This window comes from Crocodylus siamensis, chromosome 11 (genome assembly GCF_052110815.1).
Source record: "Crocodylus siamensis isolate JL-2025a chromosome 11, ASM5211081v1, whole genome shotgun sequence".
In the NCBI taxonomy this organism is placed as follows: Eukaryota; Metazoa; Chordata; order Crocodylia; family Crocodylidae; genus Crocodylus; species Crocodylus siamensis.
In genome coordinates, this window is record NC_143405.1 from 4,510,472 (window position 1) to 4,527,989 (window position 17,518).

Here is a 17,518-nt window from a genome sequence, read left to right on the forward strand (position 1 = left end):
AACACGGAGCAGTGGGGAGGAGGCTTATACATCATCACAGGGCACCTTTAGCAGGAATAGCGAGTACAGAGCTGCAGTGCACCTTGAGCTGGAGTTGGCCTGGACACTGGGGTGACGGTCATGCAAAGAGCTGGGTGCACGGGTGCACCTGGTAGCACAGACACCCGCCACGCTGGTGCAGTGACTCCATGCTGCCTCTAAGCCAAGAAGGATCCTTGACTTGGCAAGTCCCTGGGCAGCAAGGCAGTGTGGGGTTGCTGCTTTTGCACCCGCTTTGCGATGGAAGTCCTGTGTCAGTGTGTCTGTCTCCTGGCTGCACCAGCCACCAAGTACGGCAGTGACAGCAGAGCCTGTTGGAAAGACAGTTTTATAGGCCTCTCCCTGCGGGGAGGGACTTCCACGGACAGTAGGGAGCTGGGCACATCTGGACTCTGCAGAAAGAAATATTTAAAGTGCAGGGCGAAGAGCTTTCCAAGGGCTGGATCTTGCCCCTTTTGTCACGGAAGGACGCATACTCAAGGCGTGGTAGCGTGCAGCTTGGAGACACCCCCCACGATCCCTCAAAGCTTTGGAGTCCTCTTTCAAGCCAGAGCGCTGCCAGCTGCAATCGAAATGCCTTTCCCTCTCAGGCATGCCTTCGCTTCAAGGCTCATACCTCAGGAGCCAAAATCACAGGTCTCGCTTCTCGCACAGCATGAAACGCTACCTCACCAAGATGCTGTTCGTGGGAAAGCTGAGCAGCCTGTGATGGACTCGCAGACCTCTGGCGTTTCACCCTTGGGGCCCTCTGCTCCAGCAGGTGGGGGTCCCCCGGCCCTGGGTCTTCTGCCCTGACCCAGCGCCGACGCACCTGGGATGCAGAAGAGCATTCGGAGCTGCTGCCAGTGTTGGGCAGTGCTTGCGATATGACGTCTGTCCAAGCAGGTGCAGGGTGGGAAGCCCGGACACGGGGGCGGGGGGCGCAGGCCGGCAGGGCTAGAGCTCTTGGTGCGTCACTGGGTTTTGTGCGCAGTTGCTCTCCGCTCGGCACTGCCGCAGCGTGGCCGGCCTCCTGGGAGGCACATTGTGTTGAGCGACAATGCCTGTTTCCTGTGCTGGGGCTTTGCGTTGCTTTCCTCCTCCTGCCAGTGGAGCTCCGGACCACCGTGAACCAGCCGCACGTGCAGGCCGCCTGCCGCGGCTCCTTGCAGATCCCCTTGGCTCTGCCGCTCCCCCTGCCCTAGGGTTGCACAGGTCAGTCTCTCCATCTCTGCCTCCTCTCTCGCGGTTGGTCGGCTCTGGGTGACGGCCAGGTCTGTGGGGCAGGGCCGCAGTCCCGAAATGTGGAGCTGCCACGGCGGTTGCCACCAGCCCTTGCAGATGCAGGGCTAACATTGGGCTGTGCTTAGAGCAGGTCGGTGCAGGATTTGCACCTGCCCTGCTCGGTGTCTGCAGGATCCTTTGCCGTTTCCAGACCCCTGAGTTGGTGCAGCTCTTGAGCTTGCATTTGCTTTTTGGGCTGATTTCTTTTCTGCATCTTGGAGGTTTTGGCTATGGCCGCAGCTGCCTAGGCTGGTTCAGTAGCAAATTTCCCAGACTCCCTGGCATGGGGCCGAGAGGGTAAAATACCTGCCTGCTGCTATCGGTCTCTCTGTGTTTCCCCTACCTTTAGGGCTGTGACTGCATCTGGTCCCCATTCACACCCTGGGTCCAGATCCAAGCTTTTTGGAGCGACTGCTGGGGATGGGGGCGGCCGTGGCTCTGGGCTGTGTTTCCTCCCATCCCTCCATCTCGCAGGGTCTGAGTAGTTAGTGGTTAGAGGCTGTTCCCTGGCAGAAAACAGTGTGCGCAGCCTATAATCAAATGGGAGTGAACCAGGACTGCTTGCTGGGGCGTTCGGCCCGTGGCCGGGCTCCTGGGCTACCGAGGAATGTGTCGGGCGGGGGGGAATCTGGTTCTTCGTTCCTCAGAGCTGCCAGATGCTCGGGGCACCGCCACCATCCTGCGCCGCCAGCTATCAATTGCCTGCTTCGGTTTCCCCAGCCGTACGCCTGCTCTGCAAGCGCCTGAGATCTCGTTTCCCCCCCGTGCCCGGGGCATTGTGTACATGTAGGGCTGGATATCCCTCCAGTTGCACTGTGGCACCCCCGGGAGACCCCTTGGCTGGAAGCGAGATGCGCAGTCGCTGTCTCCCAGACTTCGGCATGGCTGAGGCTGTACCCCCGGAGGTCTCCTGCTTGAGTCCCTGCACTCACCTTTTTCTTGCCCCTGAACAAGTCCTTTGTCTGCATCTATTGGTCCTCCCCCGGGAAAGGAGGAGAGGTAATTCAGGTCTCGCAAGAGGTCATCTGAGGCCTAGTAAGAGCGTGGGCTGCTCTGTCTATTCGTGCCGTGCCCAGCACAAAGGGGCCTGGGCTCACGTCTTGGACCTATGGGCGGCTGCGCTAAGGGTAATTGTTATTGCAAAGCATGGCGGAGCCCTTGCTAGGGCTTCCCTCTGCTCACGGGGTGGATAGGCTCCCTGCCCCTATCGGGGGCTCCCCAGTAGGCAAGAGAAGGGGCTTGGGTCAGGGTAGTGAAACGTCTCTTCTTGTCCCCAGGTCAGCGCACAAAGGTGGGTTTAGCCAAGGGCACAGCCGGGCCATGCATGGCAAGGAAGGGAGGGGGGACCAGCAGGCAGGCGGAGCTGCCCCTTGCAGCCTCCCAAACCACTCGGAAAGCTTTGGGATGAATCCTCCCTGCAGACAGCAGTGGGAGCTTTGGCACAGCCGGCTCCTAAGCCGGGCGAGAGGCTGGCAGTGACGGTGTGAGCAGCTTGGAGGGGGTGAGGGGGAAGCTTGTGGTTTCTCTCTAAGGGAAGTGGCTTCTGCAGACAACTGCGACCATGCAATGCCACCACGTGCATCGGTGCAGGTAACATCAGTGGAGCACGTAGCCGGACGGTCGCGTCGCAGGCAGTGGGGCACCAGGAAAAGAGCCATTTATTCCCCAGTAAGGTGCACGCTTGAGGGGAGCGGGGGAACGGTTGCCTCTCGCTGTAAAGCGCAGATGCTATCCGTCTCATCTGGCGGCTGGGCATATGCTCGGGCAGCATCGCAGCGGGAGCGTAATCCACTGTTGCTGATAACGCTCTGAAGATCAGCGTGAAATCTAAGCATCCAAGCAGTGCCCTGTTTGCCAAAGCGGGTCTGTCTGTCTGATCGGGGGGAGATGAGCAGGAATTGGCCTTGTAAGCCCTTGAGCAGCTAATGTGTGGCCTCAGAAGAAGTGTGAATGTAGATGGGCCCGCGAGGCATCTCCAGACCTGCATGTATCATGGATCGCCCTTTGAAATGGCACCCGAGGTGCAAGGAAGGGCAGCCAGCTCTTCTGCAATCCCCTGTGGTTTGCTAGACCAGCTGCTGGAGGGCTTGTCCGCACAGCCCGGAGCAGCTCGCACCGGATGCTGGACTGGCACATCGTAGGTCCGGGCCCACGGCACCATCTGGCTTTACAGTGCCCAGCCTGACGGGAGGGCATTGCCACGGGGGTGTTTCCCAGCTGGGGCCCTTTAATTTCTGCCGAACTGAAACCTGCATCGCGCTGTAGCCCTTTTGGACTCAGCTGAGACCCAGGCAGCAATACCAGGGCGGGGGGCGGTCCACTGGCTGTGAAGTGCAACATGGACCCCTCTACTAAAGATTGCAAGCCCTGACCCTTCGCCGCGATGCAGCCGTGTGTAACTGGGGCCAGCGGGGCTGCCCCTGGCTTTCCCCTGCCTGCCTAGTAAATCTGGCCGTAGGGCATATTTGGCGCTTCTTAGTCGAAGCCAAAAGCATCCTGCATCACCTGGGTTTCGGCGAGACCCGCGGCTGGCAGTACGTGCGTGCAACGGTCGCTGGTATTGCAAGCGGTAGAGCTCGGCTCCCCGGTGGGGGGTGGGCAGGGTGAGGGGCACGGGGGCAGGAAGCAGTGGCTGTGCAAACCTGGTTTCCAGCAAGCCCGGAGTCATCTGTCAGGGCTGTCAGCTCCCTGTACCGGGGCTGGATGTCTGGGGAGGTTAGAAGAAGAAAGGAAAGGGGAAGAAAAAAAAAAGTAGCAGCTTGCAGCACGTGATGGGAATTTAAAAAAAGCCCTCCAATTAAAGCAGCGAGCAGGGTGGAGGATGCAACTGCTCTTCCGAGGCCGCTGGCAGGCAGCTGAGAGGTCCCCCCGGTGCCCGCGTCCAGCTCTCCGCGATGATGTGGCTTCGGAGGGGCTGGCTTCTCCGTCGCACCAAGTTCCTGTGGAAGTGGTGCCGGTCCTGCGTGCTGCCGGCGTCCCCAGCCCAGCGGCCTCGCAGGCTCAGGTAAGGAGCCGGGGGCGGGCGCGCCTGGCACCTCTGCAGCATCCCTGTGGTCTCGGGGCCCTGTCCTGAAGGAGCGTTTTTGAGCGCCCCGTGTGAAACCCCGTCGCCCCGCGGCACGAGGGATTCTTGCCTGGCCTGTCGTTTCAGCTAAACTGAAACCTGCGTCATGTCGTAGCCTGGCTGGACTCAGCAGGGACTTTGCAGCTGAGAGCCCAGGCAGCGCCGTCAGGGCAGTAGTGCCCGGGAGGGGGTCCGACCACGTCTGTGCAGGTCCCTTGGGTGAGGGGCAGGGAGGAAGCAGTTCGTGCAGTTTCTTCTGCATGAAGCTGTTGCAATTTGCTGCAGCCGGTGCACCGGTAGGAAACAGTGTCCGGCCCTTGACGCCTTCAGCTCTGAGCCCAGCTTCCCACAGGCAAGTCCGTAGCCCTTAGGCGCGTGGGCGGCGTCTGCCGGGGCAGTACGGGGGCGAAAAGAGACGAGCAGAGATTGCAGGAGCAAGGCAGAGCTTGGCTCTCAGCGACCCCAGGCCAGCTCTAGATTTTTTCCTGTTTTAAAAACCCCTTGGATGATTTTCAGGGCCTGGGGGCTGCATGCTCAGTCCCTGGGGCTAGTGTAGTGACAGCTCCTGTGCCAGAGGCAGAGGGCTGCAGGGCATCCTCAGGCCACGGCTGGCCCTGACCCGGGTTGTTTCCGGCAGGGATGGTGGGAAGGAGATAGTGCTGCCAGACGCGCGTTTCCCTCCAAGTCCCCGCTGCTGGGACCAGAGGACTTAGGTGAGAAATTTGCACTTTCCTTCCAAAGGAGAAAGGTGCGATCTGCAAAAACTCCAGCATCTCGAGGCCAAAAAAACCCAAAAGAAGTGACTATGGCTTTAGAAACCTCGAGCTTGACTTAAAAATCCTAATGTTTGGGGGAACCCAATGCATGATTTTGGGGGGACCTGGGAGTTGCATGGTCTGCTGCGTTTCTGGAAGGGCCGGAGCTCGGCCAGCGGGCACGTGGCGCGGGCTTCGTCTGGGAGCATTAAGCGGGCTGGGGGTTTGTGGCGTGGTTCGGCGACGTGCGGCACGACTCTCCCCTTGCCGGCCAGGTTGCTCCGCCGAGCGCGAGGCAGGTGCGCTCTCCCTGCAGGCGGATGCACGTTGCAGCTCGGGGTCCGCCGACGTCTGACTTTGAAGCTGCAGCGCTGTGTCGGAGGTCGCGGGCTGCCGCGTTGACCCCCTGGCTCCGCGGGACGTCTCTATCCTGGGCTGGGAGGCAGGAAGGAAGCGAGCTGCTGGGGGGGAGCCCTGGAGAGCTGTCAGCTGTTGTGCCGGGGCTGTCAGAAGCAGCATTTACTATCAACAAAACACAGCTTGTCTTTGGACGCGTTTTTGGCCCCGGCTTCTCCGAGAGCTGGGTGCTGCTTCTGACAGCCACGGAGGTGTGAGACGGGCCCGGCGCAGGGAAGCGTTGATGCCATCTGCTCTGCGTCTGCTTTGCCAGGAAAAATCTCAGCGCCGGCAGCTTTCCCGCGGCCCCGGGCCCCCGCGGCTGTGCACCGCCCGGGCCGGGCGGCCGAGGGAGGTCTGGCCGCTTTTTGTGACCCGCTTCCTCCGGGCTTGACCCAAAGCAGATAGTGGGGAGGGGGTCACGGGAGCTGTGATGATAGATGCTTGCAGGTGTGTTGGATTGGGGGTGGAGGGGAATGAATGACAGAAAGAGGCTTAAATCGCACAGTGAGGCCTTTAACCCAGTGCAGGAGAGGCCAGCCCCGGCTGCACTGCAGTGGGCAGTAATCTTCCCGCAAATCCCTTAAGCCACTTAGGTGTTGTCTTCTGGAGGGCATAAAAATAGCTGTTCCCTTGGATGGGCTGGGCCCCGTGGGCCGCGCAGGGCTAGGATGCTGCGGTTTGCACGGCTGAAAGCTGGGATCCTCGGACGTAGCGGCAGGTGCTGCAGGGACCTGACCTGAGGATGCCGGCTGTCGGGTAGCAAAACCATCGCTTGAGCCCACGCCTGGGGTACGAGATGAGGGCGACCTTGTGGTGAAGTCCGTGGTCACGGTGCGGACAGGGCTATGTAACTCATAGTTAGGCCAGGAGGGCTCCTTATACCCATTTCCTCTGACTTCCTGGTTAACTGAGGCCGGAGGAGTTCCATGCAGCATTCACTGAGTCTGGAGGGCTGCGTGCTACTGTCCCTCTGAGACGGCGGGGCAGTGTAGACATAGCTGGGGGACTGGGAGCAGTCTGGCTGCTGCTTGGCAGGATTAATTGGCCCTTGCCGAGCTCTTTGCTCTGATGGCTTGATTGCTTCCCGTACCTGAGCTAGCGCATTTAAAGCTAGCTTGGGGTATCTCTAGGCTGTACTGTAGCCACAGTGGTGCCTGCAGTGGAGACATGATCTGCACCATATAATTTACTCAAATGGCATCCAGTCATGGCTTGATGTTTGGCCGTAAGCACTGAGTTAGTGGAAGAAAAGCAGCGAGAGCTCATGAGTCCCAGAGAGGGGACCCACATCTGCTCTAAGATTAGTTTTTGCAATCTTCCAGCGAGAGGTTTTCTCTGTGTGGCTCGTTATCCAGGCTAGCACCGAGGACGATTGCGACAGGGATGTTTGAAGACGGGGGTAAAATACGGGGCTCTCCAACATCAGTGGGCTTTTGCCATTGCTCGCACTTGCCCCAGCAGGTCTGTGTCTGGTCCTGCAGCTCTGCCTGTCTGGGTCCACTCGCAGGCCTGAGCCCCCAATAAACAGATTTCCAAGCAGGACAGCCAAAAGCCCTGCAGCGAATCCATTTGCGACATCGGCTGTACCTTGTAAATGTAACTCAATTGATTTTTATAGCAAGGACAGCTTATTGGTTCAAGCAGCAGCCCGTGTCTCGGGCAGAGCACGCCTGATCTAATTACCGCCTCAAGAGCCTTGTTTTCCTGGCGGTTGGATGGATGGGGTGTGAACAAGGTACCCCGAGCCCTGGTGCCGAAACCTTGCAGCGTGTCCGGTCCCAGGAGGCGTCCTCACCCGGGAATCTGTCCCGCCGCGCGGGCTGGGAGTACTTCTCCCTAATCTCGCCGAGCCGTCGTCTTTATGGAAATGGGGCCGGAGGTGAGAGATGACGGCAGAAAGGGGGGATCCGGAGTACAGTCCAAAATCTGCCGTAACCTCTGCAGACTTCAAGCAGGTGTAGCGTACACGAGTGTCGTTGCAGGGTAATAGCCTCCTTCTAAGCTCAAGGGAGAGATCTGCCCTGAAGGGTTCGAGTTGGCGTCTTGCAAAGAGCGGTTACGCAGGCTTTTGAGTCTCGACGTTTTCCTGACGGTAAGATTTCTTGCCTAGTTCTTGCAGCCATATTTCTTGCTTAATGCGGACGTGCTGACTAGCAGACTCGCTAAGCAGCGGGCCTGGAAGACGACGTGATGAATGAAGGCGTCTGCCTGATGCCTGTAATTGCAATAGATCAGGCATCTAAAAAGCATTTACATCCTGTAATTGAGGCATTTTGAAACTGGACGTCGGCTGAAACCACTAACCAGAATTTCTGGGAAAACGCAGCTGAGATCAGACGAAGCAGCTATCTATCGCCCGTAAAATGCTGCGTGTTCATTCAGCCTGTGCAAATTTGTGCTCCTATAAAGCCCTCCTGATCCAACCAGGTGCTGATCCCCCACTTCAGTCTTGCTGGTAGGATCAGGTCCCAAAGGGGGAAGGCAGGCCAGCCAAGCCATGTGCTCTTATGCAGTGGTTCTCAGCTTTTTCTGTACCAGGGCCCACTTGTAGACGTCGATGGCCAGTCTTAACCCGCTGCCCTCCAGCCCCAACCCCGCAATGCGTGGGACGGGGTGGGTGTGTGTGCAGGGCCGGGGGTGGAAGTCTGCCAGCCTGCAAGGAAAAAGCCACGGTTTCCCACGTTTTTCTCCTTGCAGGAGAAATCCATTTTTAAAGTTTGTTTGTGACTCTCTTGGATATTCTTGAGATCCAAGAAGGGAACAAAGGGCCTGATCCGCGCCCGCCGGCCGGCCGCTCGCCCTCCTGGAGGGTTTCTGGAAGCTCCAGCTCCTGGGATCGGGGGGTTGCCTAAGAAATCTCTTTTGTAGTTATAAAGAAAAGCAGCGGTGGCAGGGATAAAGCCGTGGACGTGAAGTGTGTCACCAGAAGCCCGGAGGAAGAGTACCCAGCGTGAACTGGAAGTGATGGGCGCGTGGCGGATTGCTTCATCCACCGCCGTTTTGCAGCGGGCCCGAGCTCTTCACTGGCACGGGGCGGTCTCCATCCCCCCGTGGCCTGGGTCTCTGCAGTGCTGGGGGCCATGGAAACCTCCTGCGTCATCTCCGCTCCTGGCAGCCTGGAGGCAGCTGTGCTGCGGTTTGGCTCCCACCTCGCTGGGATTGGCGGGGAAGGCGATAGCACCTTCATCCTTTGCATTCCCATGGAAACAAGGCAAAAGGAGAGCTGCTTCTCCCCAGGTGGCAGGAAAGGGGGTGGGGAAGGACCGGAGAAGAGACCTGCAGCAGTAAACAGCAGGGTGGCCTGCGGGGTCTTTTCTTGCAGCCCTGATGGAGGAGGAAGAGCCTCCGCAGCAGAGGTGTGCAGCCGCCGGCGTCGCCCCCGGAGGAAGGACGGCTTTGGGATAAGGGAGACCTGGCTTGAAGCCCCCGACTGCTACAGACTCTCCGTGTGTCCTTGGCAAACCTGCTTAGCCCTCTGCGTCCCATCTGGGACGTGGAGATCACCACCCGTCCAGCCTCCGACCTGTTTAAATCCTGCAGCAGAGGCGCTCTGTACAGCTCTTGGTCTAACAGGGCTTGAGCTTCCCTGGTGCTGCTACCAGAGCCAGGAGTTGCGTCCTGACAAAGCGGAGTGATTGCTGGGCTTGAATTAAATCACCTTCGGGCTGGCATAGTTGGGCCGGCTGGGTTCAGTAGCCAGCAGTACACGGCAGCCAGTCCCCCCGGGCTCCCGAGCTAGGGGGACCGTCTACTCGTTGGCAGCGAGGACGGTCAACGAGGAAACCGTCCTTGTGCAGGTGTCCGGAGCCATAGCGGGAAGCGTGACCCGCTCTGCCCCCCGGTCCAGACAGCTGCAGCCGTGCCCCGCAGCGAATGCCTCCTTTTCTTACACGATGCTCATTTGGATCGCTAGAAAATGCACTGGGCTGCTGCCGGGCTCTTGGGTTTTGGGAGGATTGGGAGAGGGCTGGGCCCTCGGCTCTGCACATTGCTGCTGGCCAGGTCAGGAAGGTGGATGCCTGCAGCTGTCTCGCTCCGGTCCCTGGGGTTTGCCTCTGGGTCACTGGCACCCGCCTGGATCAGCGTGAGCACTGATTTGTGCAGTGCAGGGGGGGTATAAAGCTGAGTTAAAAAAAAAAAAGGGCTGACAGGGCAAAAAAGCCAAAGTCATTTATCTTTTCCTGGGGCGCACAGAGCCTTTGGCAACCGGCTGCCCGCAGCTCCCGTCTCCTGGGCACAGGAACCGCCGGCGGCTGGATCCGATGGTACAGCATGAAAGCGCTGGGTGATGTGTGAACGGTGTAGTCCCTTGCCTTTTCTTCCCAAAGTCGCTGGTCATTTTTCCACCCCTGGCCTTGGAAAGAAAATCCCTGGTGTGGGGTCTCTGACCCTCCAGGGCCAGCTAGGATGCAAGGGGATCCTGGGTGGTGAGGCAGCGCTAGCTGCGTCTCGGCAGAGCTTGAGGGTCTGGGAGTTTCCAGCCACATCGGTAAAAAAGCTCTTTGGGTTCACGATAGCAGAGTCCTGACCGTCCTTGGCCCTGAGGGAGAGAGGTGATAGCACTTGGCTGTATCCAAGCGGCTCTAAAGGGCCTTTCGGTCCTAAACGTTCAGTCCTGATGCTGCACATTAACAGGATGTTTCACAAGCAGTTATTTCACGCGCTGGGAAGCTGTGTCAAGTCCCCCTCTAGGGCTTTGCTGCTATTTTAGTACAATAATTCAAAACAAAGGAACTTACAGATCTGAGGAGTCTGGGTTCGAGCTATCATGATTGCTTTTGTAGCAATAAATGCAATGTAGTTGTGTGACTAAAGGCTGTAATATATAGCGCACAAGTGCAATTACAGGTGTCACCTCTGTGCCTCAGTTTTCCCCATCTGTAAAATGGGGTTGATGATGCCGACCACCCTTTAGAAGTGATTTGAAAGTGGCTGCTGAAAAGCTGTATACTCCTGCATAGTATTAGCTGCTTTGCAATGCTTTCAGAAAGTCTGAACCTGTTTGCACTTTGCTTAGTTATATATCAGGAATATTGAGACGGCTGTTCCCTTGCTTTTGCTGGTAAGCCATGAACAGGAGATGGCGTCGTCTTAATCTGCCTGACATACGGTTGTGTTTAGTGGGTGCATGGGTTTGTATTTTTACCTGGGGGAAATAAGGTAAATATAGGCTCTCTGGACTTGATAAGGGGCCACATGGGAAATCATGATTACTTAGGCTGGAGAAGGGATTAATGTCAGAACTAGAAGGTGGGGAGGGAGCCGGCTAAGGGGCAGGTAACACTAGGTTGTGCTGCAAGGAGAGCGATTGGGCTTGAGGGAGCGCCCTAGAGGATTTTTTTTCTGTCCAGCAAAACCAATTTGCAATTTGCAGCCTGCTGTCCTCGTGCCGGGGCCATTTGGGAGCAGGGTGTAATTCCCAGCTTCATTGCACTCATTATGGATGCGCTGCCGGTTGTGTTTGATATGTTCATATATAATTAAATAAACCAGCGAGCTTGCACTAAGGCTAAGCATCGCTCTCGGTTAGCTGTGTGTTGGCCCAGAAAGAGTCTCGTCGCCCTTGTGATGGATGCTGCGGGAGAACGCTTGCTTTCAGGTAGCATTCAAGAAGCTTCACTTGCAGCGCCAAAATGTATCGAGCAGAATAAGCGTATTAATAGGGGTCAGGATGAGTTCCCTAACTTTGCAGCAAGGATTTCTTGGTAGCACCTGTCTGTCTTCAGTATAACCACAGTGGCTCTGTTCGGAGCAAGTTGTGCCATGGATGTGCTGACCTGCACCTCTGCTTGGCAAATGCATTGCCCTGCAGGGAAAGGCACGGATTAACATGTTGCTCTCCTGGTACGTGATGTCGGTGGCATCTTGACATGTGAGATTTCTTGCTCCTGGGACAGCTGCTACTGTATTTAAAGAGAGAGAGCTCTCTCCTAGCTTAGCCCAGGTCTCGAGTGAAAGCCCCTATGTTCAGCAGAGCCCTGGGACGACTGCCGGGTCCCAGTTCAAACCCTGTGGATGGCAGAAAGGCACTGACCAGCGTCCACCGGTTCTGCGGCAGGTCCCAGAAGAGAGCATTGCACAGGGCTAGCGTGGGACAGACACTAAAGATACTATATTGTGTGCTAAGAGCCAGGCCTACCTCCTGTTGGAGTCAGGGGGCACATCTGCATCCCACAGCAGCTGGGCTTTGCCTAGGTTGGGAGCCCTTGTCTTGAAGTCCCAAGGGTAGCTGTTTTAATATGTTTAAAATAGCTTGCAGCTCTCATCTGAACAAAGTCCATTCTTCCAGGGAGGGAGCACTTGTCAAAAGGGAAAGGTTATCTATAGCTATATCTAGAAAGAGAGTCAGAGCTGAAAGTGTATTTATATGCAAGCATATTTAGATATAGTATATAGATATAGTGTATGTGTGTGTGTGTGTGTGTGTGTGTGTATATATATATATATATATATATATATATATGAGATGTGTGTATATATATAGAGCTATAGATATAGATATGAGGTGTGTATATATATAGAGATATAGATATAGATATATATATAGATATGAGGTGTGTGTATGTGTGTGTATATAGATATATATATGAGGTATAGATAGATATAGATATATATAGGTAGATCGATCTATCTATCTATCTATCTATTGATCCATCTATCCTAAAAATACATTTCCAACTCTAGGATTCAACTTGCTGAACTCAAACCACATAGGTTATCTCTTGGTCGTCCTCCAAGCAGGGATACTGGTGCAGAAATGTGGTAACACTTCCAGTGCTTGACGTCCCGCTAGGAAAGAAGAATTCACTCCTAAGCCGCGCTGTCAAATCTGTTAGACAGATGTGACAACTGTTGAACAGTTAAATATTGTTTGCTTTTCTGTAGTGCCTGGTAAGGTAACACCGGTATTACCAAGGTTATTGTATTTTATTGTATTTTTGGGGTGTGTTGGGGGGGCAGTTATTTGTTCTTGTGTTTTAAATAAATGCAATGGATCCTACGTTCACCTTTTTAGGGAACAAGGCAAAGTTGTAGCAGATTTGGCCTAAATTATTCAGCTGTCTCGGCCTGGTAGACTGGAAAACCCAATTATAGCACTGCTTTGACAGGAGGCTGGTAACGCGGCGGCTAATGGCTCTGCCGATGCCTCGTGCTGCGTGCGCTGCGTGTCTTACACAGCAGCCTCCCAGGTGGGGCCGCGATACCCCCGAGGGCTCAGGCTCACGGCTTCGCAGGACGAAAGCATTTTCTTGAAGAAGCATTGTGTCCCGCCGGCACTGCTTGTTCGGAGCCGTGCTGAGACGCTTCGTCTCTTGGCTGGGTTACGAGGCAACAAAAAAAGCGATCCTGGATATAAATCCTGGTGGCTCATTAGCTGACAGTGATGAATGAGCCTGGGCAGTCCTGTTTGCTAAATCTCCCCCGCTTGTCTCTGCTCTGCGCTCTCTCCACTTCAGAAAGGGGGAGTCCCCGAAATGCAAGGCAGATGAAGGCGAGGGAGATGGGCTTGTAGCTCGGTTGCTCTCCCGGGGGAGGTTCGGTTCCTGGCCGTGCCACTGCGCGCTGGTGCAGGCTTCAGAAAGCGATCTTGGGAGCGGACGCCCTTCCCTAGGGCGCAGAGCTGATCCGCTCGTGCTTTTGCACACCCGGGATGTCGCGTTGGTGGGGGCGGCAAGAGCCAGCGGGCAGAGCGGCCGGCGTTATGCGATGCGCTTGCTGTTCCCACGGCAGGAGGTGGGCAGGTCGCCGCACTTGTGTCCAAACAATGCGCCGTATCCGTTCGGTGCTTTGTGAATTTTGAGACTCTCAAAGCACCTGCCAAGGGCTGACCTCACACGCCTCTGCCAGAGGCACCGACGCCACCAAAGGCACCGAAACATCCCGCGACTTGTTCAGCCTTGCGCCCACCAGGGTTTCTGCTCCCACGCCAGCGCCCGGCTGCCCTCCCTTGCGGCGTGTAGTGGATTCCAGGGCAACGAGAGAAGGAAGAGGAGCGAGATGAGGATTTTAGCTCTTCGCTTGATACCTGGAAATGCCGCCGATCCAGCGTCGCTCGCCGTTCCTGGTGAAGAGAAGCGAGGCCTGCAAGTGTTTTGGACCCCTAATGAGGGAGATGCTGCGTGGGCAGCTGGGAGCTTAGGGCATGCGTGCGGGGGAGAGGTCTTGGCAAGCAGCAGGCTCTTGTCTGGGAAAGGAGAGGAAACAGCTAATCTGCCTCGGTCTTCCTTTTCAGTACCGCCATATGGCCATGCCCGGCCCCATCAGCAATTGGCTGGCTTAGGACCACAAAATCCTCTTAGCGGCGAGCCAGGGCGCCGTGCGGAGGCAGGGGAAGAGCCTCGGCCGTCTGGCCTTGGCCGTGGACGCCCTGGGTGAGCACGGCGAGGTGGTTGCTGGGCCTCCCCGGGAGCCCTGCAGCCCTGTAGCCCATGTGTGATCCATCGCCATCATTTTTCACCTCCCGTAGGACGTCCGTCGCCTCCGGCTGGGAGCAGTGAGGGGCTTCCTGGTGCTCACCTGCGAGTGCCAGCTGCCACCCGCAGAGGGGCCTCTTCTTGAGGAGCCCTGAGCCGGGCCTGAGGATGAGAAAAGTTCCTAGCAGCACGAGACGAGCTGTTTTGGATGCCCTGGGCTGGCACCAACGGCACGGGCTGCAACCCGCCGGGTGGTTTCACCAATGCGGCCCGTCGCTGAAGAGGAGCCCCGCGGAGCTGCTCCAGGCGGTGCCGTGATGAAGGCTTTGCTTACAGCTTGTTTCCCTTAACATGCAGCAGCCTGGCGGACTCTCCTGGGTCCATTGTACCATGCCGCACGGTGCGGAAGAGAGGCGGTGAATGAAGAGAGGCTCTCTTCCTTCTGCTTCTGGACTGCTGAGGTCAGGGTGTGAATTTGTCCTTTGAGGGCATAGAGCCACGAGAAAGGACTGTGTCTTTACTTAAAAGGAAAAAGGAATTCATTGCTGCGTCGTGAGGGATCAAAGCTATACTCCTTCTCCCCCTTCCCCTTTTGCAAAGGAAGCAGTGGCAGGAGGGAGACGAGCATCCCTGGGTTTGTGCCTCTTGACGTCCCAACGATTTAGCTTCAAAATCCGCCGAGCCGGCAGCACGATGCGAGTCCGCGAGCGGTGTGGATCGCCCCGAGCGGAAGGCGCCCCTGGCTGCTCTGAAGCCCCAGCTTGCGGCCTTGGGCTTGGACAAAGTAGTCTGCAAAATTGTCCATTGCGGCCCCCAGCCCCGCTGCCTCGTGCTGCCGGTGGGCTTGGAGCTCTGGGTTTACGTGCAGAAGATGCGCAACCTGCAGAAAAAGAGGTAGGGGCCAGTGCCGTCTGGCACGGGGCATCGAGGCTCTCGCTTGCTTGTTGAGGGGGGTGGCATCTTCAGATTTGGGGGCTGCAGCACTAGCAACGGGAGGGAGCGTTTGCAGAGGCACAGCTAGCCTTGAGCCCGCCCCGAGGGCTTGTGAGTTGGTGCCGGAGCGGGTACGAGGCCGAGGGCGTTCTGCTCCTGCCCGGGGCCTTGCCGGTGTGGCGTTGGTGCCTGTTTTCCCCACCTGAACGGGATCTCTCTGAGTTTTCGGTCTAAGCCAGAGCCCCGGACTGTTATTCCCTTCTCATTGGGACCTATCCTTTGACCTGAACTCCAACATCCTCTGAAGCCCTTCTTTAATTTCCCTTCGGGAGTGATGCACAAGCAGCCCCTTTGGTCTTGAAGCTGAATCCATGTAAAACGGGCAAGGGGAGCGGGGAGGGGCTTTGGGATTTAGGAACTGAAGGGGATTTCTTGTAATAAGAAGATCTTCAAGTCTTGCCCCTTGGCATAGTGACAGAGAGGGGTCATTTGCCATGTCTGCTGCTGGGAAGAAGCTATCCACCCATCCACGTACACACATATACCCTCCTCTGGTAGCTGGGTCCCAACAGGAGCAGTGATGGTAATTAGGGAAGTCAGACACTGAACAAAGCCGTCTGCTCAAGGACAAATAGATTTTAATTAAAGGCTGTGTGCAAGCCCTGCATTGGGCCCGAGCAGTTACTATGGTAACTGCTCTGCAAGTGTGTGCGCACGCCTGTGTGTAGCGCACGGTTTGGACCCAGTAGCACAAATCTCACCTCTGATAAGGCTCTTGCTGGCATATGTATAAGCAGGCAGGGCTGTTGCCCCTGGAGCAAGTACGTTGGGTTTGTTGGTGGTATTGAGTTTTTGAGGGGTTTTGGAGCGGGGGGGAGATTGGTGTTAATTAACTAAGCACATTTTAAGGAGTTCATGATTCGTGTATGAGCGAGCGATCTAGCAAGCTGACGGTGCAACCAGATTGCAAGACCCAAACCACCACTGTGCTGCTCTATGGGCCGTACTCGGGCCTCGGGGAAGGCCCGCTTCTTAAACACGGCAGCCTGAGCATTGCAGTGGTGGAGATGCTTTAAACCAAGGGTGGGCGTCTTCCCACCCTGAGATACTTTGAGTTCGAAGAGGAATCGTAGAAAAGTCAGGCTGGAAGGGACCTGCAGAGGTCACACCTCGTCCAACCCCTGCCCGAAGCAGGATCATCCCTGTCCGAACCACCCCGGACAAACCCATTGTCCAGCCTCGTGGCAAAAGTGCACGGGCCACCCCGACACCCCACAGGACCGCACACCCGAACCTGCCACAGGTAGAGTAAGGGGGCCAGGGTGACTGATGCTCTGCTGCTGCAAAGGTTGTTAAAAGACCCTGGAGGAAAGCAAAACCCTCCACGGTCTGCACCAGCCTGAGCATGGGCCAAAATTCCCTACGAATACAGGGGGGCTGTGTGAGCGGTGTTACGGGGAAGGCGAGACCAGCTGATGGCTGCGGTCCTTTGTGTTAGCGTGGGGACCGGAGTGGAGTCCCTTTCTATGAAGCTTGGCTCACGGCAGCCACTGGCAGCTCATGGGCAATGACCGCTGGGCGCGATGGCTCCAGGGGCATTGCCGCTTGAAGGCAATCCTTGTGGGGAGGAGGGCAGAGCCGAGGAACGTGATTAGCTAGCAAATCGGCTTAGCCATCTGGGAGCTTGGACCCGGCTGGGAAGGGCCGGCCTGGCTGGTCCGCACGGTTTTCATAGATTTCATAGACATCAGGGCTGGAAGGGACCTCGGGAGATCATTGAGTCCAGCCCCCTGCCCAAAGGGCAGGAAGTCAGCTGGGGTCATAGGATCCCAGCAAGATAAGCATCCAATTTACCCTTGAAGGTGTTCAATGTAGGTGCTTGAACCACCTCCGCTGGCAGACTGTTCCAGTAAAGTTCTGCTTGCTTGTAGGAAAAATGCATTGGTGGCAACATCGCCGGGCTGTCGCTGAGCCCGTCTCCTTGCCCAGGAGCCTCGGGCATGGGCGGAAGGGCTCTGTGGACAGCCGGCAGCAAGCCGCTAAATCCCCGGCCTGGTTTAAAAGCAGGCGGGTGGCGTTTTTGGTGAGCTGGCGGGTGGCGCTCTCCATCGGAGAATGGCCGGGGCACAAATTGCATCTATGCTGCTTAGTCCATATTGACCTGAATCTGTTGGGGGTTGGCCTGGCCTATCCTTGGCCTCTTTGCTGAGATTGCCAGCAGGGTGCGGGGTCTGGGAGTCAGTGCAGAAAAGGGACGATGCTAAAGTGACATCCGTCATTCTCGTTCTTCCAGACTTGCTGCTCTTTCCCAACTCTTTCAGAGGCCTGGTTTGCCTGCTTGTTTTGTACAGGCACTTTGGCCGGGGTCGAGGATTATCCTAACAGAGTCAGCCAAGACAACTCGAGCCCCGGTATGGAGTCTGCTGGGGTTTGCAGCTCATATCCCTTCCCATGAGCATAGGCATGCTGGCTTAAGGCACCTTTATCGTGAGCAACAGCACAGTTACTAGTGGAAGCTGCAGGACAACTTGTGTGTGCAAATCTTTGTCGAATCTCCTGGATGGTCAGGCAGCGTTAACCCTTCATCTCTCTGCCAGCTCCCAGGACTGCAATCAGGGGACTCTCCTCTCTTGCACCAAAGCTGCCTCCCA

The 17,518-nt window shown here is 56.7% G+C and overlaps 1 protein-coding gene across 2 annotated transcripts in view; it reads left to right on the plus strand.

Annotated features, from left to right (window-relative positions):
* The window catches only part of GPSM1 (G protein signaling modulator 1), a 95,324-nt gene that overhangs the window by 7,977 nt on the left and 69,829 nt on the right, over positions 1 to 17,518 (plus strand). Inside the window, exon 1 of one of the 2 annotated variants that reach the window (XM_090022032.1) lies at positions 4,150 to 4,306. The exons of the other annotated variant lie outside the window; for it this stretch is intronic. Within the exon in view, the coding sequence (XP_089878158.1) occupies positions 4,197 to 4,306 (110 nt within the window). The 5' untranslated portion in view covers positions 4,150 to 4,196. Of the gene's footprint in view, positions 1 to 4,149; positions 4,307 to 17,518 lie in introns of those variants that run through there. 2 annotated transcript variants of the gene reach the window in all.